The 25,267-nt window shown below is 48.4% G+C and overlaps 1 protein-coding gene across 1 annotated transcript in view; it reads right to left on the reverse strand.

Annotated features, from left to right (window-relative positions):
* The window catches only part of LOC140428633 (double-strand-break repair protein rad21 homolog), a 135,274-nt gene that overhangs the window by 52,921 nt on the left and 57,086 nt on the right, over positions 1-25,267 (reverse strand). Inside the window, exons 5-9 of the mRNA XM_072515300.1 lie at positions 17,051-17,151; positions 8,039-8,230; positions 5,765-5,872; positions 4,486-4,599; positions 2,642-2,871 (exon numbers count right to left, since the gene is read on the reverse strand). Coding sequence (XP_072371401.1) covers positions 2,642-2,871; positions 4,486-4,599; positions 5,765-5,872; positions 8,039-8,230; positions 17,051-17,151 — 745 coding nt within the window. The remainder of the gene's footprint in view (positions 1-2,641; positions 2,872-4,485; positions 4,600-5,764; positions 5,873-8,038; positions 8,231-17,050; positions 17,152-25,267) is intronic.

The raw sequence follows: 25,267 nt of genomic DNA on the forward strand, positions 1-25,267 counted from the left end.
CAGACAGTTACCCGCAGATCCGACCAATGAACACACCCGCCAACTCAACAGACTGATCAAGACCTTTTTTCCAGACATTCAGAGCTCCCTACGCACTCTTATCCCACGTACTCCCCGCGTTGGAGATTTCTACTGCCTCCCGAAAATACACAAGGCCAACACACCAGGCCGTCCTATTGTATCAGGCAATGGGGCCCTTTGTGAGAACCTCTCTGGCTACATCGAGGACATCTTGAAACCCATCGTACAAGGAACACGCAGCTACAGGAAGCACAACAACTTTGCTCAATAAAGTCTCGATTATTCCACTACTCTCATCTTTGTGGTAATTGATAGTGCATCAATTTATTGAGCAAAGATGTTGTGCCTCATGTAGCTGGTACCAGAATGGCTGCAGCACCGGCGAGCACACACATTTATACGCCGCCTACTGGGCGGAGCCAGCAGGCAGGTATTTACCCATGTACCTCTACTATACAGCCTTACCGTAATACATGTAATGCTACTTAGTGGTGACTACCACAACCTCCTCACCGCACAGGACCTTCAACCGACGTTCTACACCGGATACATCAATTACATTTTTTTCCTTTGGACCCACGGTGAAGAATCACTGAAACGACTACATGATGACATCAATAAGTTCCATCCCACTATCAGACTCACCATGGACTACTCTCCAGAATCGGTTGCATTCTTGGACACACTTATCTCCGTCAAGGACGGTCACTTCAGCACTTTGCTTTACCGCAAATCCACGGATAACCTCACTATGTTCCACTTCTCCAGCTTCCACCCTAAACACATTAAAGAAGCCATTCCCTATGGACAAGCCCTCCGGATACACAGGATCTGCTCAGACGAGAAGGAGCGTAACAGACATCCACAGACGCTGAAAGGTGCCCTCGTACGAACGGGATATGGTGCTCGACTCATCGATCGACAGTTCCAACGCGCCACAGCAAAAAAAATGCACCAACCTCCTCAGAAGACAAACACATGACACAACCGACAGAGTACCCTTCGTCCAGTACTTCCCCGGAGCGGAGAAACTACAACATCTTCTTCGCAGCCTTCAACACGTAATTGATGAAGACGAACATCTTGCCAAGGTGATCCCCACTACTTGCCTTCAAACAACCGCAAACAAACCATTGTTTGCAGCAAACTACCCAGCCTTCAGAACAGCGACCACGACACCACACAACCCTGCCATGGCAATCTCTGCAAGACGTGCCGGATCATCGACATGGGTCCCACCATTACACGTGTAAACACCACCCGCCATTACATGTGTGAACACCACCCACCAGGTACGTGGTACATACTCGTGCGACTCGGCCAACGTTGCCTACCTTATACGCTGCAAGAAAGATGTCCCGAAGCGTGGTACATTGGCGAGACCCTGCAGACGCTGCAACAATGGATGAACGGACATCGCGCGACTATCGCCAGGCAGGAATGTTCCCTTCCAGTCGAGGAACACTTCAGCAGTCACGGGCATTCAGCCTCTGATCTTCTGGTAAGCGTTCTCCAAGGTGGTCTTCAGGACGCACGACAATGCAGAATCACCGAGCAGAAACTTATAGCCAAGTTCTGCACACATGAGTACGGCCTCAACCGGGATCTTGGATTCATGTCGCATTACATTCACCCCCCACCATCTGGCCTTGACTTGCAAAATCCTACCAACTGTCGTGGCTTGAGACAATTCACACCTCTTTAACCTGTGATTATCCCTCTCTCCAGTTGCTCCGTCTGGACCTGTAGACTTAATTACCTGCAAAGACTTGCATTCAAAGTATCGTATTGCATCTTTGACTTTGTCTTTATATATGTTTCTGGAACCCACCTCTTCATTCACCTGAGGAAGGAGCAGTGCTCCGAAAGCTAGTGATTCGAAACAAACCTGTTGGACTTTAACCTGGTGTTGTAAGACTTCTTTTTGAAAATGATGGAACACAGTCGTTCAATCATCAGGAAAATCTTCCAGTGAAGTCCTGAAATGCTGAAAGTCATGCTTCAAATGCTAAATTAGGAAATTCAAGCAAAATTCTGCACTCATATAGCACAAACTCTATCACAGAAGAACTGCTACTGCTCAAGGGACGATTTATGGATGAGAAAATTTAAAAAGCATAAGGAGCACAGTTTTACCTGTGTGATGAGCTAAAAACCACCCTGGCAGCTTAAAATCCCTGTTGATTGGACTTTTAATGGCCTTAATTGGCCCTTTAATTGTTGGCAGGTAGAGATCTGATTCGTGCCCGCCCGCTGACCTCGAAATTGCACACCTGTACACTGAAATCGGGAAACACTCCTGACGTCTTCTCATGTGTTTTTATACACTTCTGGTCCGGGTGCTTGGCCTGACTCAGCCATGTAAAATCCTAGCCCTTAATTTTCTGTGAAACAATTCAGCTACTTTAACAAAGCTAAAGCATTTTAATACTTTTTGAGGCACTCTGAGAGGATAGCTTTAGACTTATTTGTTTTGTTTTTTGAAAATTAATGTTTATTTTTTAATATAAAAGATCCAACAGAAACAGTGGACCAGTGAAGCAAACTGTTCTTTACTTAAGGGCTGTTCTAATTTTCATCATCACTGTGGAACGTGCTCAAATTAAACACAACAAATTACCGTTAATAATCTGTAATTAATTAAGGGTTGGGCAGGCTGAGAGTTGAGTTTTTCAACGCCACCTGTCTCTTTCCAAATCATCAGCTTCTTGGTAGGTGGAGCCAGCTCTATCATTGTAATTATGTCTGAGAAGTCTTCAATCTGTTCACGAATGGTGTTACTATCAAGTTCCTTAACACAATCCACAGTAAGCTTCCGCCTCCGCTTACCCCGTTTTCTTTCTGAAGAAACTAACAAGAACAATATCAGTATCAAAACTGTATGAATTGTTCCATAGTGTTTACAACATCTTTAACACCATACCATTCAAACGTCTGCCTCCTATGCTGTGACTATGATACAATTCAGATAGTATCACAAGACTTATTGAAAAATAATGGCATCACTAAACATTTATTTAAAATATATAAAGGGAAGGAAACTTTCGTGCAATGAATGTTCTGACTTTTCTCAATACTTATACAAATAATGGGCGTGATTTAACGTAAACATTTCTAAGTGTCATTTCAGGCGGGTTTTGCTGGGGGTTTCTCCCCGGCTCTGTTGGCGAGTTCTCCACCACTATCCACCCACACTTAAGTCATGTTTTTGGGCCCGAGCGAGTTTCTCTTCAGGCTAGCCCACACTTGGGGTTGGATTTATCGAGTACCCGCTGTGGGTTTTTCGGTGGCGGAGGCGGCCCGCCAGCAGATCTACCGACCCGCCATTGTCAACGGGATTTCCCGGTGACAGCGCTCCTCGGCACCGAGAAACCCGTGTGCCGGCTTGGGACCGGAATTTTCTGCCGGCGCGAACAGTCGATAATTCCTGCCCTAAGAATGTTTTACATTAATTGGGAGCTGAACTCGCTGGCCAGACCGGCTCCATCGAGATCGGGCCGACATTTTGAAAGGGTGTCCCGATCTCTAAATGAGCTTGAGGGTCCCCACACCCCCCCCCCCCCACCCAAGGAGAGTGTCAGCCCCCATTCACATGGGCATTACCCCACACCCACCCAGGTGGAGACACGCTGCTATGGCGTCACTGAGGGTGCCTTCTTTTCAGGCCTGCTCATGCCCCCTTTTGTCCCACCCCCTTTCAGGAACCCCACCCTTCATCCTCCAACCTTCCGGAGGCCCCTTCATACCTGCCCCCACCCCCATTCTTCATACCATCCCCCCCCCCCCCCCCCCCCCCCCCCGCCCTCCCCATTCCTCCTTTCATGGGCATGGCCCTGACCCTTTGCCCTTCCATCCCCAGGAGCACCGTTTCGATGGTCCAACCACTGTGTTTGTCATCACATTGAAGCCCTTTCCCTTATTGTCTCCCAGGATGGACAAGACCCTATACCAACTTCTGACAGACTGGCCACAGCACTGGAAACCATCCTGTGTCCTGAGCACTTGTGCATAGCATAGACATCTGCCCCAAAGATAACTGTAAGATCCTGTGCACTACTTACCAGCAGCTCCAGCTTGTCAGGCTTTTTAGTGTGAATTCTGGCCCCAGCGGTTACGTTGCCAGCAGGAATGGGAATTGCTTCCATTTCACGCTGGCAGAGTGCTGACTCATATGCAAGTCCTGAATCTTGGAACAAACATATGCAAATTGCACGCTATTCAGTTCCCAAACGGAGAATCCTGCCCAATATAATCATCCCCCTTCCCCACATTGCACAAACATACATACCCATCTTCCCAAAACTCCTTCCCCACTCACTCAGCAGCCCCTCTTCCCAAGCTTCCTCTCCCCACTCACTTAACTGTTCCTCTTCCCAATCCCCTTCCCCCTACTCACCCATTCAGCAACCCCTCCTTTAACTTTCTGAAATATGAGTTTTATAGATAAAGAGGAGTAAAACTAACCGATAGTATCAACTGGCTGTAAGGCAAAGCCCTCTTCTTCATTGAGCAGCAGGGTTGTTTGATCATATAGAGTGCTTTCTGCTTGAACTAAACGATCAGGAACATCTGAATCACCTATTAAGACAATAAAATGTAAAAACAAATGAAAAACAACTTAACATTCACTATTTTTTTGATGCTCCCTACCCTAGGAAGCAAAGCTGCAACACTCACAATGGACAGGATTTTCTGTGACCCCCGCGGCGTGTTTCATGGCGGCGGCAGGATCTTCTGGTCCTGCAGGGGAAACCCACGAAAGTGGGTTGTCGTCGTCTGTACCGGAAGATTCCATCATTGGGAACGGCCAGGAAACTCCAGCTAATGATTCTAGTAGCTGCAAGCAGATCACTGCATCTTTGCTCGCGGGTTGTTCATGGGTGTTATGCTGTCGTACTGTTTTGGCTCCATAGGGTCTTTAGGTCTTCAAAAGGCCAATTTTACACATTTCTTTCTAGGTCAACTGATGGTGCCTCAGTGGAATATCTTACAATAGGTGTCATAATCTTTATGCCTCAGGCAACAGTCAAGTACTGTAATACCTATAACAGTGGCTGGCACGTGAGGCAGTTAACAGGAGGTTAGGTTTCAGCTTCTCATACAACTCACATACTGCCACCATCGTGAGTCACAGTCCATAAAGACAGAATTCCACAAACAAATCCATGTTAGTGCATCACAGCCTGGAGATTAATGACAGGTGGCACTTGTTCATATCTGCTGCAGTGCCATCTACCAGGGAAACATCCTTTGTCCCTCCTCTTTCCGTCGAAATAAGAAAACCTGAACATTTCCGCAGAAACCAAAGAGGGGGATTGAACTTAACAGGTTAACCAAATTAATAAAATGCAAGGCACCATCGGTGACATGGAAGGTTTCACACAAAAATGCAGTATTCAGGTGATTCATTTAGATTAAAGGAAACTGCAGACTAGTGATTTAAATCTTCCCAGTTCATGCAAGATAAATTAACAAGATTTTTGGAATTAGGCGAGATTTTGTTAGATAGGGATATTAAAGGATATGAAACAAAGGAAGACCAACCATGATTCTAACTGAATGCTGGGCAGACTGAAGGGGCTGAATGGCCTCCTATTCCTATGATCCTTTCATCTAGCCTACAGAACAGTTTCACTGGTTACAGTTGAACTTCATAGCTTTGCAACTTTCAAAACTAAAAATAACACGGAGCATACTAACGCACAGCATAATTTTTCACTTCAAATATTATAAAATTCCATACCAGTCATATCAGTCGGTAGCTTTTTATTGGGTAGATCGTTAGTAATGCTTCCCTTAGCATCTACAAAATCCATGAAAGCATTTTCAGCTTCGCCACTAAGAAGCTCCTCTGAAAATTAAATAGAAGGTCCCTGAGCCTTTATAGGAAGGATTACATTTGTAAGTTATTTAAACACATTGGCAGTGAATTAATTTATTTCTGTGGCATTGCTTCCTGAAATATGCGTTTGCAACTATACCATATCAATCGATTAGACAAAGCACTGTGTACACAGTGAAAAAACTTGCTTGACAAAGGAATAATCAAATACTATTGCTGGTATAAAGATGCAAAATTTATTTTAGTTCATCTCGGGACAAAATTTTTTGCCACATCCAAACTAGACAAGGGATGGGGCAGCTGTGTGGCAGGGAGGGGGATCGATCATAGCTTAATTTCTCAGATTTGTTTACCTGATGAAAATCTATCTGGGGTACACCGACACCACCGTATGCTATTTTGCTCAAAAGGTCACTGTTCTTGTGCAAGCCTGAACACTGCATATTGGCAGATTGTAAATAACAGCACACTAGCCTCTGCTAGGAAGTATTGTCAGACTGAAGAGAGTGAAGCTTTTTTGCTGCAGCATAGGATAAGGCAGCCACCACATCAATTGCAAAGGGGCTAAATTCATGGGGTCTGTCCATTAGTCTGTGAGGCACAATCCTTCCTCTCAAGCCAAAAATTCTCAATTCCAAAGACTAAAAACTAAATGGTAAGAAATACTTTGGAAGCTGCATTTCTCGAACTTACATCTTATATCCGCATCCCATCCATCTATAGGTGGATCTGCTCCACACTGCTGGGTCAAAGCAGCAGGAAATTATGGGCTGGATTCTCCGATCAGGATTCTCTGTTGTGCCGGCAGCCTGGGGATTTCCCAATGGCATGGGGCTGCTCACAGTGGGAAACCCGATTGGCCAGCTGGCAAGACAGAGAATCCAGGGGCGCGCCGCACCAGAAATCTGATGCGGCTGGACGGAGAATCCCACCCAATGTGTATGGGGTGAGGTGGGATACAGACACAGAACAACGTAGGAATATATCAGGCAGCATACACATTAGCATATTTTTGCCCAACAAAAAAAAAGGAGACAGGAAATCCCAGTACACTGTGTATCCTTAATATCGTAATCGACTGTTGCTATGGTGTTGGGGGAGATTTTCAGCCCATTTTTGCCATCAGCATGAACGGCGACGTGGATCCAAAATCCCACTAGAGTCGGAAATGAGATTCTCACCCGTGAGATCTCATCCCCAATTTTTCCTATCCCTTGCCGGTGACGTAATGAGCCACCCATGCAGAAAAGGTGGGGAACACCTTTGCAATATATTTTAATACATTTAAAGATCATTAAAGGGCTTCCCAGCCACATGATCCCCCCCTCCCAATGAATATTCAACGAGGCTTAAAGCAGCTATATAAAAACGGGAATCACTCGAAGGACATGCCTAGGCAGTGACCTGGCACTGCTCCCTGGTACAGGTTGGCAGTGGGCAGTGCTGGGATGGCCTTCCGGGGAGCCTCTTAGGGAGGTTCCCCTTATTTGTGTTAGGGGGTGGGGGTGGTGCCAAAAACCTGGTCTGAAAACTCGGCTGTGTGTCTGGAGAGAGACACACCAGTTTTCAGTCAGAACCTGGCACTGACAAATTTTGGTAAAATTCCGCCCATTGAATCTGCAGTTTTTGATTCAAGAGGGGGCGTGTGGCAGTAAGATAGCTTCATAGAGCTAGATATGTGACAAAAAATAATTTGAATGACCTACTACAGGTGAAACCACACCACATATCAGATGATTTGGTCATCATAAAGCTAAAAATGGAACCAAAGTGCATTCCTATTGGCATAGTCTTAGGCCAAACTCAAACCTCATATCTAAAGCGAAGATGATTTATAAGATCAATGAGTATAACAGTGGAAATTTAAATACATTTATTTGTTGGATGTTTCATGGAGTAGACTTTTGAGCCACTTATCCATGATAATCATGATACTTGGGGTGGCAAGATAGCACAGTGGTTAGCACTGTTGCTTCACAGCACCAGGGACCTGGGATAAAAGTTAGTTACCCCATTGGGAGGTTTACACTGGATCGTTATTACATTCCTTGAAGAGACAAAATCAGAAAAGATAAGATGACAATTATAAATCAGGAAATGGCTGAAGTGAATAAAACTTTAAAAAATTCAAATGAATTAAAAGAATAGTTATGTTTTTTAAAAAATGAAACATACCTAACATATAAGCTGCTCCTTCATCTCCAAATCCGTCATGTTGAAAGCTAGTTTTAGCACCGTTTAATATAAATGTTTCTTTTGCAACATTAGTGGAATTATATTCTGGTGTTTGAGCAAAAATGGATTCACTGGTACTCATCAGATTGTCATCCAATATACAATTATTACTTAACATTCCATAATCATCACCTGGCAAGAAGAATAAGTACTTAGAAAATTGTTTTTGTTTTAAAAAAGCACAAACAACATGGTGAAGCCAAAGGCAGTTATACAGTCATAGAGTCCTACAGCCCTTCGGCACACCATGTCTATGGCGACCATCAAATATCAATCTATATTACGAGCACCTAGTCCATGCCTACTATCCCGTGGCGATTTAAGTGCTTATCCAGATGCTTCTTAAATGTTACACGAGCACCTGACTCCACCACCCTCTCAGGCAGCGTGTTCAATATATCCACCACCCTCTGGGTGAAAAATGTTTCCTCAGGTCCCCTCTAAACCACTTACTCTTCACCTTAACTCTATGCCCTCTGCAATGGGGAAAATATTCTTACAAATACCCTGTCTATGCTTCTCATAATTTTGTATACCTCGATCAGATTCCCCCTCAGCCTCCTCTGCTCCAGGGAAAACAAACCCAGCCTATCCAGTCTCTCCTCAGAGCTGAAAGTTTCCTTCCCGGGCTAAATTCTGGTGAATCTCCTCTGCACCCCCTTCAGTGCAATCATGTCCTTCTCATGATGTGGCGACCAGAACTGAGAATGCAGGAATTCTTTTCACTTGAGAAGCCCAACTGAACTAACAGCAGACTTAGCAGTGCAGATGAGCGTTCACTACAGTACTGTGTGCAGTTTGGGTTTCCCTCCCCAAGGAAAGATATACCTGTCCTAGAGGGAGTGCAATGAAGGATGACTGACTGGTTCCTGGGATGTGGGGATTATCTGAGGAAAATTTGAGGAGAACCAGGCCTATATTTCCGGCGTTTAGACGAATGAAAGGTGATTAAATTAAAACAGACAACAGGGATGATGCTGAGAAAATGTTTTCCCTGGTGTGGCTGAGGGATCTAGAGCACTGAGTCGAAAATATCAGAATTAGAGATCAGTAATATAGGACTGCGATGAGAAGAAATATCTTCACTCATAGGGTTGTGAAACATTGAAATTCTCTACCCAGGGAGCTGTAGATGCTCAGTTGTTAAGCATATTCAAGACAAAAGTTGTTAGATTTTTCAGTAATAAGGGTATCGGGAGGGTGGATTTGAAGAAGCTCAGCCATAATTTTGTTGAATGGGGGAGTAGGCTCAAAGGGCTCGATGGCCTACTTCAGCTGCTATTTCTTGCTACAAAATACCCTACCTGCTTGGAGATTGATAAGAATTGCTCAGTTCAACTTGTTTTTGAAGTTTATTTATAGAAAATTAATTACGTTCCTGGTTGACTCTCAAGTCAGAAAGTTGATGATTTCAGGTCCACTCCAGAAACCTGAGCACATAATCTAGGCTGACACTTCAATGCAGTATTGAGGGAGTGCTGCTCTATCAGAGGCACTATCTTTCATTAAAACACAAACCGAGGTAGGGTGGTCCCTCAGTGTCCTGGCCAATGAGGAATATAATGAGGAGAAACAAACAGGACCTAGCTGTTTGGATAGTCAGAGGCTTTTCCCCAGGGTAGAGGGGTCAATTACTAGGGGCCATAGGTTTAAGATGCGAAGGGCAATGTTGAGAGGAGATGTACGAAGCATGTTTTTTACACAGAGGGTAGTGGGTGCCTGGAACTCGCTGCCGGAGGAGGTGGTGGAAGCAGGGACGATAGTGACATTTAAGGGGTATCTTGACAAATACATGAATAGGATGGGAATAGAGGGATACGGACCCAGGAAATGTAGAAGATTTTAGCTTAGACGGGCAGCATGGTCGGCACAGGCTTGGAGGGCCGAAGGGCCTGTTCCTGTGCTGTACTTTTCTTTGTTCTTTGCTAGCTCCTTTAGGATGTTTAATGTCAGTTATGTATTGTTGCCCACATATTACTTTTTCTGTAGACTCTGATAAAGCTCTAATACAGTTTCTAAAGAACACAAATAATATCACTAACTAAGTTATTTGCACAGTATGAAGTCTTACAACACCAGGTTAAAGTCCTACAGGTTTGTTTGGAATCACTAGCTTTTGCAGCATAGCTCCTTCATCAGGTGACTCAGGTATTTTGGTACTGTCTTTTGAAGAAACAACACTGACCACAAGGTAGATCCATATTGCGGTTGATAAATTGAGGTAAAATAAATACTTGCATCAGCTAACATTCTTGTCATACAGTCAAATCATCTGAGGTGCTTCATAGAATTAAACCCTAGGCCAAAATCTTCCATCCTCATTCACGGCTGGGATTTTCCAGTGTCGCTGAAACTGAATGGAGTTTTGGCTGGAACACCAAATTTTCCATTCTTACTTGCAACAAGTCCCACCCAAAGTGTGCAAACACAGAATAAGTAAAGGTACAAATTCAGCTCTGCAGATCCTTTCCAGTATGCCCATAAAGTCAGCAAGAAAATACCCAGTGAAATGACACTTAGCAAAACATTTCATCCTGCAAAATAGCTGGGCAGAGATATGTTGTCAACCTTTTGTTACTGCCATACTAAAAATGTGTACTAGATTGGGCTCCATAAAAGGTTTTGCTCCATCAAGCAGTAATTTTAGAATAGGATTTCAAAACAGCCATGTCATCGTGCTGATCTATTCAAGCTGCAGCTCTGAAGTGTTCTGGCTGAAAGTAGTACTATTATGGGAGCAGGTTCTATTTAAGATATTTGAACTCAAGGAACTGGAGAATTCACAGAAGAGCTAAATTCAGTCCCCTGAGATACACAATAGGTTTTCATATCGCTGCAGCAAATTGCCTTATATTTATAGAACCTACCCAATTAACATTCCACTAAAATTAATAAAATTAAAGATCAGGAAGGTTCTATTGTCAGTTGGTGATTTACTCCACCACATTACTGACCAGCATATGAAGATGAAAATCTACCCCTGGGAAAGGGAGATGTGTCTGATTAGATTTTTTAATTCATTGCATATAATGGGCTACACAGGTTGTGCCCAGAAGACTATGTTCAGAAAATATAGAAAGCTACAATATGAACTTGGATTTCACACTGAAGTAAATGTTCCAACACTGACTGCTAAACTGGAAAAGGCAAATTACGATATCATTAGGTAGGAATTGAAGAATTTGGATTGGGTGCGGCTGTTGGACGGTAAATCAACATCGGACATGTGGGAGTATTTCAAGCAATCTTGATTTGGATTCTGTCATGGGAGTGTCCCATTCAGAAATGTTTTTGTCTTATCACATGGCTTCAGTGTTGTCATTGTGTGGGTGGAGCTGGGCTGTGGCTCTCTGGCTTTTACTTTCATTTTTGAGTTTGGACTGGTTTTGAACTGCACAGGTTGAAAGAAGTGTTTCTCTATCTTCATTTTAAAGGCTGTTTAAAGGCAGACTGCTTGATAACTTAAAAGAGATAATTGGTTTCTGGAAGGAATTCAAACCTGCTGTTTGGAAAGGGGAACAAGAGTATCAATAACAAGCCTCATACCAGTAAAAAGGCCGTGTGGGGCAGCAAAGTGGCTAGCACTGCTGCCTCACGGCACCGAGGTTCCAGGTCCAATCCCGGCTCTGGGTCACTGTCCATGTGGAGTTTGCACATTCTCCTCATGTTTGCGTGTGTTTCGCCCCACAACCCAAAGATGTGCATGGTAGGTGGGTTGGTCATGCTAAATTGCACCTTAATTGGAAAAAATTAATTTGGTACTTTAAATTTATTTTTTAAAAAGAAGGTTGTGTGCTGGGCCACACCTTTGAAAAGGGGTTTCTGGTTTTACTTGGATTTTGTTATTGAATTGGAACAGTTAAGGGGGAGTTCATTAAGGATTATACATAGGTTACTGTAGCTGTGTGGGGTCTTTATGTTTGTAGTTGATAAAAATTCTTACTGTGTGCTTATACAAATGTTAACTAAATTCGTAGAATAAAGTTTGTTTTTTGAGTAAAAGTGCCGAAGAACACCTGAAAGGCAGGCTCTTGTGCTCATCGTAACCAAAATCAATAAACAGTTATAGGTCAGGTGAACTCCATGATATACCTTGGCGTTTTCTAAACCCTGGCCCATAACAATTCAGGAAAGTCACATTCCAGAGAGAACGAAGTATAAGTATGGGAAGTTTAGGGAGCCTTGGATAATGAGGGATATTGTGAACCTCGTCAAAAAGAAAAAGGAGGCTTTTGTACAGTTTAGAAAGGTGGGGACAGTCAAAATCCTTGAGGAGTATAAAGAAAGTAGGAAGGTACTGAAGCGGGAAATTAGGAGGGCTAGGAGGGGGCATGAAAAGACCTTGGCAGTATTATTAAGGTGAATCCCGAAGCTTTTTATTCAGATGTAAAAAGCAAGACGGTGGCCAAGGAAAGGATTGGACCACTTAAGGACAGTGGGGGGAATCTATGTGTTGAGCCAGAGGAAATGGGCGAGCTACTAAATGAGTACTTTGCATCAGTGTTCACCAAAGAAAGGGACTTTGTGGAAGATGATTCTTGGGTAGGGTGTGTGGACAGTCTGGATCATGTTAACATTGAAAAGGAGGAGGTATTGGGTTTTTTAAAAGAGATTAAGGTAAATAAGTCTTCTGGGCTGGATGAGATTTACTCCAGAATGCTGAGGGAATCAAGGGAGGAAATTGCTGGGGCCTTGACTGACATTTTTGTATCCTCATTGGCTACAGGTGAGATTCCAGAGGACTGGAGAATAGCTAATGCGGTACCACTGTTTAAGAAAGGTAGCAGGGATAATCCTGGAAACTATAGGCCGGTGAGCCTCACGTCGGTAGTAGGTAACTTATTGGAGAGAATTCCCAGGGACAGAATTTATACCCATTTGGAAACAAATGGACTCATTAGCAATAGACAGCATGGTTTTGTGAAGGGGAGGTCGTGCCTCACTAAATTGATCGAGTTTTTTGATAAGGTGACAAAGATAATTGATGAGGGGAGGGCGATGGATGTTATTTACATGGACTTCAGTAAAGTCTTTGACAAGGTGCCTGATGGCAGACTGGTACAAAAGGTGAAGTCACGCGGGATCAGAGATGAGGTGGTAAGATGGATACAGAACTGGCTCGGTCACAGAAGGCAAAGGGTAGCAGGAGAAGGGTATTTTTCTGAATGGAAGGTTGTGACTAGTGGTGTTCCACAGGGATCTGTGCTGGGGCCTCTGTTGTTTGTAGTATACATAAACGATTTGGAGGAAAATGTAGCTGGTCTGATTAGTAAGTTCGTGGATGACACCAAGGTTGGTGGAGTGGCAGATAGTGTTGAGGATTGTCAGAGGATATTGCATTAATGGCATTAAAAAGGCATCGCGACAAACGCATGGATAGGATGGGTATAGAGGGATATGGCACAAGGAAGTGCTGAGGGTTTTGGCAAAGGTCGATATCATGACCAGTACAGGCTTGGAGGGTCAACGGGCCTGTCCCTGTGCAGGAAGTTTGTTTCCTGTTTTTTGTACTAACCATCCCAAAAGCTACGACGGGCACCACCTCCACGGACTGACTTTTATGGGAATGCATATTGCACCCCCACCTCTCCCATATAATAGTTGATTGCTTAAGGTTGCTCCACAGTGATATTATGCTGGGAGTGGTTTTAATGCTGCCAGCAAATCTGATTCTCTGGCAACTTGGTAGTCCCACCAGCGCAGGAACTCAGTTATGGGCACTACTGGGACTACAAGGAGTATCAAGAAGACCATGGCAGCCAGAGTCAAAGGTAAGTACCAAGGTTTTTGGCTAAAGAGGTATTGTGGACCCTTGAGGGGGGGTGGGCTAGGCTTTGGAGGTCAGGAAGGAGGCATAAAGGGAGGATACCATCTTGGGTGTCTGCTGCAATGTACATAGGATACCCACCAAAGGAGGTAACCACCTTCCTTCCCACTGTTTCACCTCAATGGTGAAAAAGCAGGCTGGTCACCAACCATTGTATTGTGGTAGTGGAGGTGGAATTAAGCCTGTAACTTCCCATTAATTGACCAGTTAAGGGTTTTAATAAGTGGGCATGCTGCGGTGGGCAAGCTGCCCAGAAGAATGAGGGGGATCTCATAGAGACTTATAAAATTCTAACAGGACTAGACAGGGTAGATGCAGGGAAGATGTTATCAATGATGTGTGTGTCCAGAATCTGGGGCGAGATTCTCCGACCCCCCGCCGGGTCGGAGAATCGCCGGGGACTGGCGTGAATCCCGCCCCCGCCGGTTGCCGAATTCTCTGGCACCGGATATTCGGCGGGGGCGGGAATCGGGCCGCGCCGGTTGGCGGCCCCCCCCCCCCCGGCGATTCTCCGGCCTGAAGTCCCGCTGCTGGAATGCCTGTCCCGCCGGTGTGAATTAAACCACCTCTCTTACCGGCGGGACAAGGCGGCGCGGGTGGGCTCCGGGGTCCTGGGGGGGCCACGGGGCGATCTGGCCCCGGGGGTGCCCCCACGGTGGCCTGGCCCGCGATCGGGGCCCATCGATCCGCAGCCGGTCGGTGCCGTGGGGGCACTCTTTTTCTTCAGCCTTCGCCACGGTCTCCACCATGGCGGAAGCGGAAGAGACCCCCTCCACTGCCCATGCGCGGGGATGCCGTGAGCGGCCGCTAACGCTCGCGCGCATGCGCCGCCCGGCAATGTCAGTTTCGCGCCAGCTGGCGGGGCGCCAAAGGCCTTTCCCCGCCAGCTGGCGGGGCGGAAATCAGTCCGGCGCGGGCCTAGCCCCTCAAGGTTAGGGCTCGGCCCCTCAAGATACGGAGGATTCCGCACCTTTGGGGCGGCGCAATGCCGGACTGATTTGCGCCGTTTTTGGCGCCTGTCGGCGGACATCGCGCCAATTACGGAGAATTTCGCCCCAGGGGTCACAGTTTGAGGATTCATGGTAAACCATTTTGGACAGAGGTAAGGAGGCATTTCTTCACACAAAGAGTGGTGAGCCTGTGGAATTCATTACCACAGGAAGTTGATGCTAAAACTTTGAATATATTCAAGAGGCGGCTGGATATAGTACTTGGGAAGAATATGATCAAAGGCTATGGCGAGAAAGCAGGATTAGGCTATTGAGTTGGATGATCAGCCATGATCGTGATGAATGACAGAGCAGGCTCGAAGGGCCATAAGGCATCCTCCTGCTCCTATCTTCTATGTATGTATCTTATGTATCTATGTATGCCTTACCTGCTCGCCATTTTATGGGGACAGCTCCAGGGTAGGTGGGAAGGGGGTGGTCCAGCCACCCGTCCTATTTTATGGAAGTAAAATTGCCATAGTCCCAGGTGATCATAGGCTGCTTTCCCCTTTGACAGGGAGAACTGACTGGTGGCGATTTGACCTGAGGATCACCACATCTCAGGTGAGGGGCAAGGTTGAGAAGGCAGGGTCCTTATGAATAATCTCAGCTGGCACAGGAATTGAACCCGTGCTGTTCGCCTTGCTCTACATCACAAAGCAGTTGTCCAGCCAACTGAGCTAAACCAGCCCCATCTTATTTTACGTGTAACCCCTGGCTCAAACATGTCCAGAAGGGCTGTAAAATCCTCCCCCAAGAGTTAGTGACTGAGCACAGAGACCTCATCCACAAACACGGTCAAAAAGCAAAAATTGTCAAGCAGTGTCAACTCCGGTAGCTGGGACACAAACATATAATTGTGTAAATGTATGGTTGCCATTACCATTTGAACAGCACCCTAAAAAGAATGAGCTCCTCTTCCCTTAAAACAAAGACTTCTTTCAGACAGAGGGCGCGATCTTCTGGCCATGCTTCGTCGAAAAAGCAGCTCGCTGTGGCGCAGTGTGGCCGGTGAAAGTCGGGAGAGCGAGGCAATAAGCCTTACTCTAATGTGCAGATTGCCGAGGTTTTGGGATTCAATCTGTTCGCCACAGGGACCTCGGGCGAGCACTGTTTGGTAAGGCAAGATAATAGCTCTTTACCTCAAACGGGGACCAGACTGAACGGCACTCATGGAGGGTCTCCAAGGGATCAGAGGTCCCGAGCTGCATGCCCTTTGGGCAGGGTGGTACCCATGCTCTGCTGGTGCCACCTGGGTACCTTGGCAGTACCCGGTTGGCACATGGGTGCCAACCTGGTACTGCCAAGGTGCCCAGGTGGCACTACTGCCAGGGTGCCAGATTGGCACTGCCAACGTGCCAAGCTGGCATTTTTTGCACGCAAGGAATCGCGTCAGGGTTACCCGATGTGGGTTTTGGAGGGTGTGGGGAGGGCCGGAGAACCCTTCCATGTTGTGTTCAGGCTGGGGGGGCGGTTGGGGATTCCTTTTGGGGCCTCGGAGATTGGGATTGGTCCCGATCTCTCACTACAACGGGGAGGTCCGACGAGCAGAGCTCCCCATTGTAAAAAACGGGGCTATGTGTGGCCTCAGCTGCACATTCCCCATTTAGGCCCCTTAGCCATGTGTTTCTGGGCACTGCGAGTGCCGGGAAACACGCGGCTAAACGTGCTCACTTGAGGACTTTGTTCTCTTTTGAGAAGATTGCGCCGAGAATTACCAATAGGAAACTCGGAGGGCTGGAAAATCCAAATCAGGAGATATAGGTAAACCATTAATTCTTCCCTTCCTCGTTAACCAAATATTTTTGGTAAGTTTCAACTCTTTTGCTTTCCTAACCACCCCAATGGCTTAATATCTATTTATGTATCAATTTTACTCTCCCCCTCACCATACCACGCCGCTTATTCTGCAATGTAAAATGCCTTGGATGTTTTCAACCATAAAAGCATGTCACTACTACAGTTGCATGTTTTCAACCATTCCAGTCTAATGTCTGCCGCTAACGATTAGAAATATCTGCTTATTCTAAGGGCAGCCATATACTCACTATGCTATGTATGGAGAAATTTCTATCTATAACTGTGGATCATGAGTTAGTTAGGCAGTAACTTTAAAGAGCTATCATCTTGCCTTACCAAATCCATTATCCTGAAGAATACCGCACATATCTTCTCGAAGGGTGATCGCCTCAGCTGTGCTCTGGTTTAGTGTAAAGTGCTCAGCAACATCAATTGCACTGGAGACAAAGTCAAATTTAATTGAGTCGTAACCAGTCTGTAAAAGTTACATTTAATCTTCCAGAAGCTTAAATCTGCAACATAGTTATTCACAAGAAATGGAACATCTCATTTTATGTCCTAATGCAGGTAGATATGCTGTTGTCAAACTAGTCAAAGCTAACCTTAGTTTTTCTCGAATCTTTTTTATATTTAGCATGGTGGCACTGAGGTTAGCACTGCTGCCTCACAGCACCAGGGACCAGGTTCAATACCGCTCTTGGGTGACTATTTAGAGTTTGCACTTTCTCCCCCATGTTTGCGTGGGTTTCTTCCGGGTGCTCCAGTTTCCTCCCACAGCCCAAAGATGTGGTTAGGTGGAGTGGCCACTCTAAATAATCCCTTAGTGTCCAAAGATGTGCAGGTTAGCTAGGGTACTCTTTCAAAGGATCAGTGCAGACTCAATGGGCCAAATGGCTCCATCTGCACTGTAGTGATTCTATGAAAAGTGATAGAATCATGATTAAGAATTCAGTTGCTTAGAACTGACCAATGCATAACTAAAAATGCAAGGGGAGCACTTCTGGTGGTGGCCATGAGCTGAGCAGTCGCACAAAAGGGGGCTCTTGTCTAGATACCTTGGTTAAGGCCCTTTAACCCCAACAAACGAGCACCTAAAGAACTGAAAATCCCCCAAATCAACCACCCATCGACCGCAATGCTGCCCAACGCCGAGGAACCAGTAACCCAGCAGTAAAACTACCAAAGAGGAGGAGAGGGAAACCTCAGCCCGAGCAGGGAAGCCTGTGTGGCGGCAAGGAACCAACGACGGACGGTCCCACAGACTTTCCAGCAGAATGATGCTCTCATCACCTCCGTACTCCAGAAGCACAGAGGCAATGAAGGAGGACCTCGTGGCAGCCATGGGGGTGGCAGTTGAGGCCACAACAGCCATCATGAGGGAGGCTGTAAGCAAAATGGAATGGAGGCTTGAGGCCCAAAAGGCAACGACACAGGTCCTCGAGAAAGCCTCCACAGACCAGGGGGATCGGATTGCGGTCCTCAAAGCCAAGGTGGCAAGGCTGGTCAAGACACAGAAAGGGCTGAAGGGGAAAATTGCGACCAGGAGAACCGATCACATTGACAAAACAAAACCTGCGGATCGTGGGATGCCAGAGGCTTGGAGGAAGAAACCCCACGGAGTATGTGGCAAAGATGCTCAGGAAATTGGTTGGCGAGAAGGGCTTTGCCAGGTTCCTGGAGGTAGACGACGGCCACAGGTCACTTCGGCAGCGGCCCAAGGCTGGGGTGCCATCACGGGCGATGATTATGAGGCTCCACAGGTACCAGGATAAAGAGCTGATCCTGCGGTGGGAGAAAAGCATGAAACCGTGCAAGTGGGAAGAACATTCCATCTGTTTGTACCAGGACATTGGAGCAGATCTGGCCAAGCGGCGAGCAGAATTTTACGGGGGCAAATCCGCACTGTACAAAAGCAAGATGCGGTTTGGCATGCTCTACCCCATCAAGCTTTGGATGACCTTTCAAGGCATAGAGTACTACTTTAACACCACGGAGGAGGCCAACAGGTTTCGGCAGAAACACAGCTTGGGAAATAGCAGTAGAGGGCTGTGGTAGTCACTACTAACTGTACATTAGATGTAGTCCGGTAAGGCTCCTGTACTAGAGGTACATGGGTAAATCCCTGCTTGCTGGCTCCACCCAGTAGGCGGTGTATAAATGTGTGCGCACACCGGAGCTGCTCCCATTCTGGAAGCAGCTACAGGAGGCCATACATCTTTGCTCAATAAAGCCTCGATTATTCACTACTCTCGTCTTTGTAGTAATTGATAGTGCATCAATTTATTGAGCAAAGATTTTAAAACTATGGAACTTCACATCAAGCCTGATCGCCTACAGCTGCACCCTCAAGCAGCCAACGCCACATCCGCCTTTGACCACTGGCTAGCCTGCTTCGAAAGCTACCTCCGAACATCGGCTGAACAACCCTCGGACGCACAGAAGCTCCAGGTCCTTTATTCACGGATGAGCCCTGATATTTTTCCTCTCATCTGGGATGCGCCCACTTACTCTGAAGCAATGGAGCTCCTGAAAGGACATTGTGTTCGGCCGGTTAACAAACTCTACGCCAGGCACCTCCTGTCCACGAGACAGCAACTCCCCGGTGAGTCCCTAGACGATTTCTGGCGTGCCCTGCACAAGACGGCGAGGAACTGTGACTGCCAGGCAGTTTCGGCAGTCGAGCATACAGAACTTTTAATCAGAGACGCTTTTGTTATGGGCATGGGGTCGGCGTACATCCGCCAGCGCTTATTGGAAGGGGGTACGCTTGATCTTGCGGGGACCAGGCAGCTCGCAAACTCGCTAACAGTGGCCTCCCGTAACATCCAGTCGTACGTCCCCGACCGCACAGCACCCTCGTGGACATTGTGGGCCCCACCAGCTACCGACCCCAGCCAACGCAAGCCTGCGTCGCGCGGCAGCCAGCCAACCCCGGGGGGGGCCCAAATGCTACTTCTGCAGGCAGACCAAACACCCCCGGCAGCGCTGCCCGGTGCGGAGCGCAACCTGCAAGGGCTGCGGAAAGAAGGCACATTTTGCTGCTGTGTGCCACGTCCGGTTGATCACCGCTGTTTCTAGGCCCAGCGTTCCCACACCCCCCATGTTCGACCTGTGGGCGCCGCCATCTTCTTCCCCACAGGCCACCTGCGGCCTGTGGGCGCCGCCATCTTTAATGCCGCCCGCCATGTGCGCCCGGTGGGCGCCGCCATCTTCGGCGCCATTTTGGACGGCGCTTCAGGACCCCTGCTCATTGAGAGGTTAATTGGGCCACTCATCACCTGCCACCACCGCTGACCAGCCCGGGGCCTACCAGCATCAGCCACAGCTCGCCTCGTTCACCCTCGACCAGTCCCGGGCTCACAACCTCGCAACCTCAACGACAACGGTGAAAATCGATGGGCACAAGACTTCCTGCCTTTTTGACTCCGGGAGCAAGGAAAGCTTCATCCACTCCACTACGGTAAGGGGCTGCGCCCTCGCAGTACACCCCGTTACCCAGAGAATCTCCCTGGCCTCCGGATCCCATTCCGTGGAAATCCGGGGGTACTGCATCGCGACCCTCACCATCCAGGGCGTAGAGTTTAGCAACTTCCGGCTCTACGTCCTCCCCAACCTCTGCGCTGCCCTGTTACTCGGTCTGGACTTCCAATGCAACCTCCAAAGCTTAACTTTAAAATTAAGCGGACCCCTACCCCCACTCACCGTATGGGGCCTCACGACCCTTAAGGTCGATCCACCTTCCTTGTTTGCAAACCTCACCCCGGATTGCAAACCCGTCGCCACCAGGAGCAGACGGTACAGTGCCCAGGACAGGACCTTCATCAGGTCGGAGGTCCAGCGGCTTCTGCTGGAAGGCATCATTGATGCCAGCAACAGCCCTGGAGAGCCCAAGTGGTAGTAGTAAAGACTAGGGAGAAACACAGGATGGTCATTGACTACAGTCAGACCATCAATCGGTACACGCAACTCGTCGTGTACCCTCTCCCACGCATATCTGATATGGTCAATCAGATTGCACAGTACCGGGTCTTTTCCACAGTGGACCTGAAATCCGCCTACCACCTGTTCCCCATCCGCAAGGAGGATCGCCAATACACTGCGTTCGAAGCAGATGGCCGCCTCTATCATTTCCTTAGGGTTCCCTTCGGCATCACTAACGGGGTCTCGGTCTTCCAACGTGAGATGGACCGAATGGTCGACCGGTACGGACTGCGGGCCATCTTCCCGTACCTAGATAACCTCACCATCTGCGGCCACAATCAGCAGGACCACGACGCGAACCTTCGCAAATTTCTCCACACCGCCAAACTCCTTAATCTCACGTACAATAAGGATGTTCTGCACGAACCACTTAGTCATCCTTGGCTATGTTGTGGAAAATGGAGTTCTAGGGCCCGACCCCGACCGCATGCGCCCCCTCATGGAACTCTCCCTCCCCCACTGCCCCAAGGCCCTGAAACAATGCATGGGGTTTTTCTCCTATTATGCCCAGTGGGTCCCTAACTATGCGGACAAGGCCGCCCACTCATTCACTCCACAGTTTTTCCCCTGACGGCTGAGGCCCGCCAGCCTTTAACCGCATCAAGGCGGACATCGCCAAAGCCACGATGCAAGTGGTCGACGAGTCCCTCCCCTTTCAGGTCGAGAGTGATGCATCGGACGTGGCTCTGGCTGCCACCCTCAACCAGGCAGGCAAGCCCGTGGCATTCTTTTCCTGCACCCTCCATGCCTCCGAAATTCGGCACTCCTGTCGAAAAGGAGGCCCAAGTCATAGTGAAAGCAGTGCGGCATTGGAGGCATTACCTGGCCGGCAGGAGATTCACTCTCCTCACTGACCAACAGTCGGTTGCCTTCATGTTCAATAATACACAGCGGGGCAAGATCAAAAACGAAATGATCTTGAGGTGGAGGATCGAGCTCGCCACCTATAATTACGAGATTTTGTATCGCCCCGGGAAGCTCAACGAGCCCCCCGATGCCCTATCCCGAGGTACATGTGCCAGCGCACAAGTGGACCGACTCCGGGCCCTACACGATGGTCTCTGTCACCCGGGGGTCACCCGGTTCTTCCACTTCATAAAGGCCCGCAACCTGCCCTACTCCATTGCGGAGGTCAGGCCTGTCACCAGAGACTGCCAGGTGTGTGCGGAGTGCAAACCGCACTTCTACCGGCCAGATCGACCTGGTGAAGGCCTCCCGCCCCTTTGAGCGCCTCAGCATGGACTTCAAAGGGCCCCTCCCCTCCACTGACCGAAACACATACTTCCTGAACTTGGTCGCTGAATACTCCCTGATGTGTTGAGTGTTCTGGATCTGTGGAACACATACAGGCCACCAACACTTAAAGTAGTGCAACACTATTTTATTAAGTTAGAAACTGTTGAACATACTTTCACTGTGGGTTAACATGATGTTAGATTAAACTAAAGACCTATGCCTGTCCGAACCAGTCTATGCACTCAGCACATGGTGAGGACCTGTGCTGTAAGCTCTGTCCTTGTAGGAGGCTGCATCCCGAATGAGCGGGAACTCTGGTGCCCCCTGCCTTTATAGTGAGTGTGGTGATTGGCTGCGGTGTTGTGTGTGTTGATTGGTCTTGCTGTGTGTCCATCAGTGTGTGTGTATCTGCACCTATTTACATGCTTCCTATTTACATGGGAAGGTGCCTGGTGCAGAGAAGCAGTATGCAACAAGAATACCGTGATCAACACTATATACAAACCAGGGAAACGATCAAACAAAGCAACAAAACAATTCAGAGAGTCTATAAGTCCGCAAAGTTCATAAGTTAAGTCTCTGAGGTGGGCGACAAATTCTGGTTGGCCGCCTCAAGGGTGGGTCGAGAGCCGCCGGTTCAGGAGTGGGCTGGACTGTGTCAGAGTCAGTGGGAGGCAGAGTGACAGGGAGCTTTGCATAGTCCGTGGCAGGGTCAGCAGAAGGGCGAGGCGACAGTGGAGAATCACGTGGCGAGCGTGGAACGAGACGAAGGGTGCATCGATTGCGGCGCAGAATAGAGCTATCCGGTAAACGAACCAGGAACGAGCGGGGGGCCACCTGCCGAAGGACAACAGCAGTCGCAGACCAGCCCCCATCCGGACGATGGACGCGGACGTTGTCATCTGGAGCCACAGCAGGGAGATCAGCTGCACGGGAGTCATGAGCCGCCTTGTGCTGTGCACGAGACAGCTGCATCCGGCGAAGGACTGGAACGTGGTCGAGGTCTGGGACATGGATGGACGGCACTGTCGCCCTCAGGGTACGACCCATGAGTAACTGGGCTGGCAACAGGCCAGTGGACAGCGGGGCGGAGTGATAGGCCAGCATGGCAAGGTGGAAATCGGACCCAGCATCGGCAGCCTTGCATAGGCGCCGTTTGACTATATGTACTCCCTTCTCCGCTTTGCCGTTGGATTGGGGGGACAGGGGACTGGATGTCACATGGGCAAAATTGTACCGCCTGGCAAAGTTGGACCATTCCTAGCTGGCGAAGTCGAGCAAATGTTTCTTTACATGCATGAATGACGGCAGACGAGGTGATGTCATGAAAACGTATCACCTCCGGGTAATTCGAAAAGTAGTCCACGATCAGGACATAGTCTCTACCCAGCGCGTGGAACAGGTCGATGCCCACCTTGGTCCATGGTGACGTGACCAACTCATGGGGCTGCAGGGTCTCACGTGGTTGGGCCGGCTGGAAGCGCTGACAAGTGGGGCAGTTGAGCACGGTGTTGGCTATTTCCTCATTAATGCCGGGCCAGTACACTGCCTCTCGGGCCCGTCGGCGGCACTTTTCCACGCCAAGGTGGCCCTCGTGTAGTTGTTCCAGGACAAGTTGGTGCATGCCATGCGGGATGACAATGCGGTCCAGTTTTAGAAGAACCGCGTCTACTACCGCCAGATCATTTCTGATATTATAGAACTGAGGGCCTTGGCCCTTGAGCCACCCGTCCGTTAGGTGGCGCATGACACGCTGTAGCAAGGGGTCAGCCGCCGTCTCGCGGCGAATTTGGGCGAGGCGTTCAACCGTGGCAGGTAGATTGGAGGCCGCGAATGCCACATGGGCATCAACCTGGCAGACATATCCCGCTGGGTCACATGGAGTGTTGACTGCCCTGGAGAGAGCGTCAGCAATGATGAGGTCTTTGCCTGGGGTGTATACTAGCTGGAAGTCATATCGCCGGAGCTTGAGAAGAATACGCTGGAGGCGAAGCATCATATTGTTCAAGTCTTTCTGTAATATATTGACCAGCGGGTGATGGTCGGTCTCGACGGTGAATTGAGGAAGTCCGTAGACATAACCGTGAAACTTAACCACACCGGTCAGAAGGCCCAGGCACTCCTTTTCTATCTGCGCGTAGCGCAGCTCCGTGGGGGTCATCGCACGTGACGCATATGCAACGAGGGCCCATGATGAGGCCTCATCACGTTGAAGGAGCACTGCCCCAATGCCGGATTGACTGGCATCGGTCGAAATTCTGGTCTCCTTTGCTGGATCAAAGAAAGCTAAGACCGGGGCCGTGGTCAGTTTTGCTTTGAGTTCTCACCATTCGCGCTCGTGGGCAGGGAGCCATTGGAAGTCTGTCGTCTTCCTGACCAGGTTCCTGAGAGCCGTGGTATGAGAGGCGAGGTTAGGGATAGATTTCCCTAAAAAATTGACCATGCCCAGAAATCGGAGGACCGCCTTCTTGTCCTCTGGTGTTTTCATAGCTGTGATGGCAGCTACCTTGTCCGCATCCGGCTGCACACCCAATTGGGAGATGTGGTCCCCGAGGAACTTGAGTTCCGTCTGACCAAAAGATCATTTGGTCCTGTTGAGGCGGAGGCCATGCTCATGTATACGTCTAAATACGCGCTGGAGGCGACTAACATGCTCCTGCGGGGTGGTGGACCAAATGATTATGTCATCGACATAGACGCGAACACCTTCAATGCCGTCCATCATTTGTTCCATAATCCTATGGAACACTTCTGATGCAGATACGATCCCGAACGGCATCCTGTTGTAATAATATCTGCCAAAGGGGGTATTAAATGTGCAAAGTTTCCTGCTGGATTTATCGAGCTGGATTTGCCAGAATCCTTTTGAGGCGTAGAGTTTGGTGAAGAGCTTGGCGCGAGCCATCTCACATGTGAGCTCTTCGCGCTTGGGAATTGGATAATGCGCTCTCATGATATTGCGATTTAAATCCTTGGGATCAATGCAAATTCTCAATTCGCCGGAAGACATTTTTACACATACCATGGAACTGACCCAGTCGGTCGGTTCCATGACTTTGGAAATCACTCCTTGGTTCTGGAGGTCCTGCAGCTGCTGCTTGAGGCGGTCCTTAAGGGGTGCTGGACCCTGCGAGGTGCGTGCATCACAGGCATGGCATTCGGTTTTAATAAAATCTTGTAGGTGTACGGGAGCGTGCCCATGCCCTCGAAGACTTTGTGGTACTGGTTGATAATGGCGTCGAGTTGCACCCTGAAGTTGGTGTCCTGAAAGGCAGACGCGTCAGCAGGAGAGAGAGTGAACTCTCTGAACTAGGTTCAACAGCTTGCATGCCTGCG

The sequence above is a fragment of the Scyliorhinus torazame genome, chromosome 8 (assembly GCF_047496885.1).
Source record: "Scyliorhinus torazame isolate Kashiwa2021f chromosome 8, sScyTor2.1, whole genome shotgun sequence".
In the NCBI taxonomy this organism is placed as follows: domain Eukaryota; kingdom Metazoa; phylum Chordata; class Chondrichthyes; order Carcharhiniformes; family Scyliorhinidae; genus Scyliorhinus; species Scyliorhinus torazame.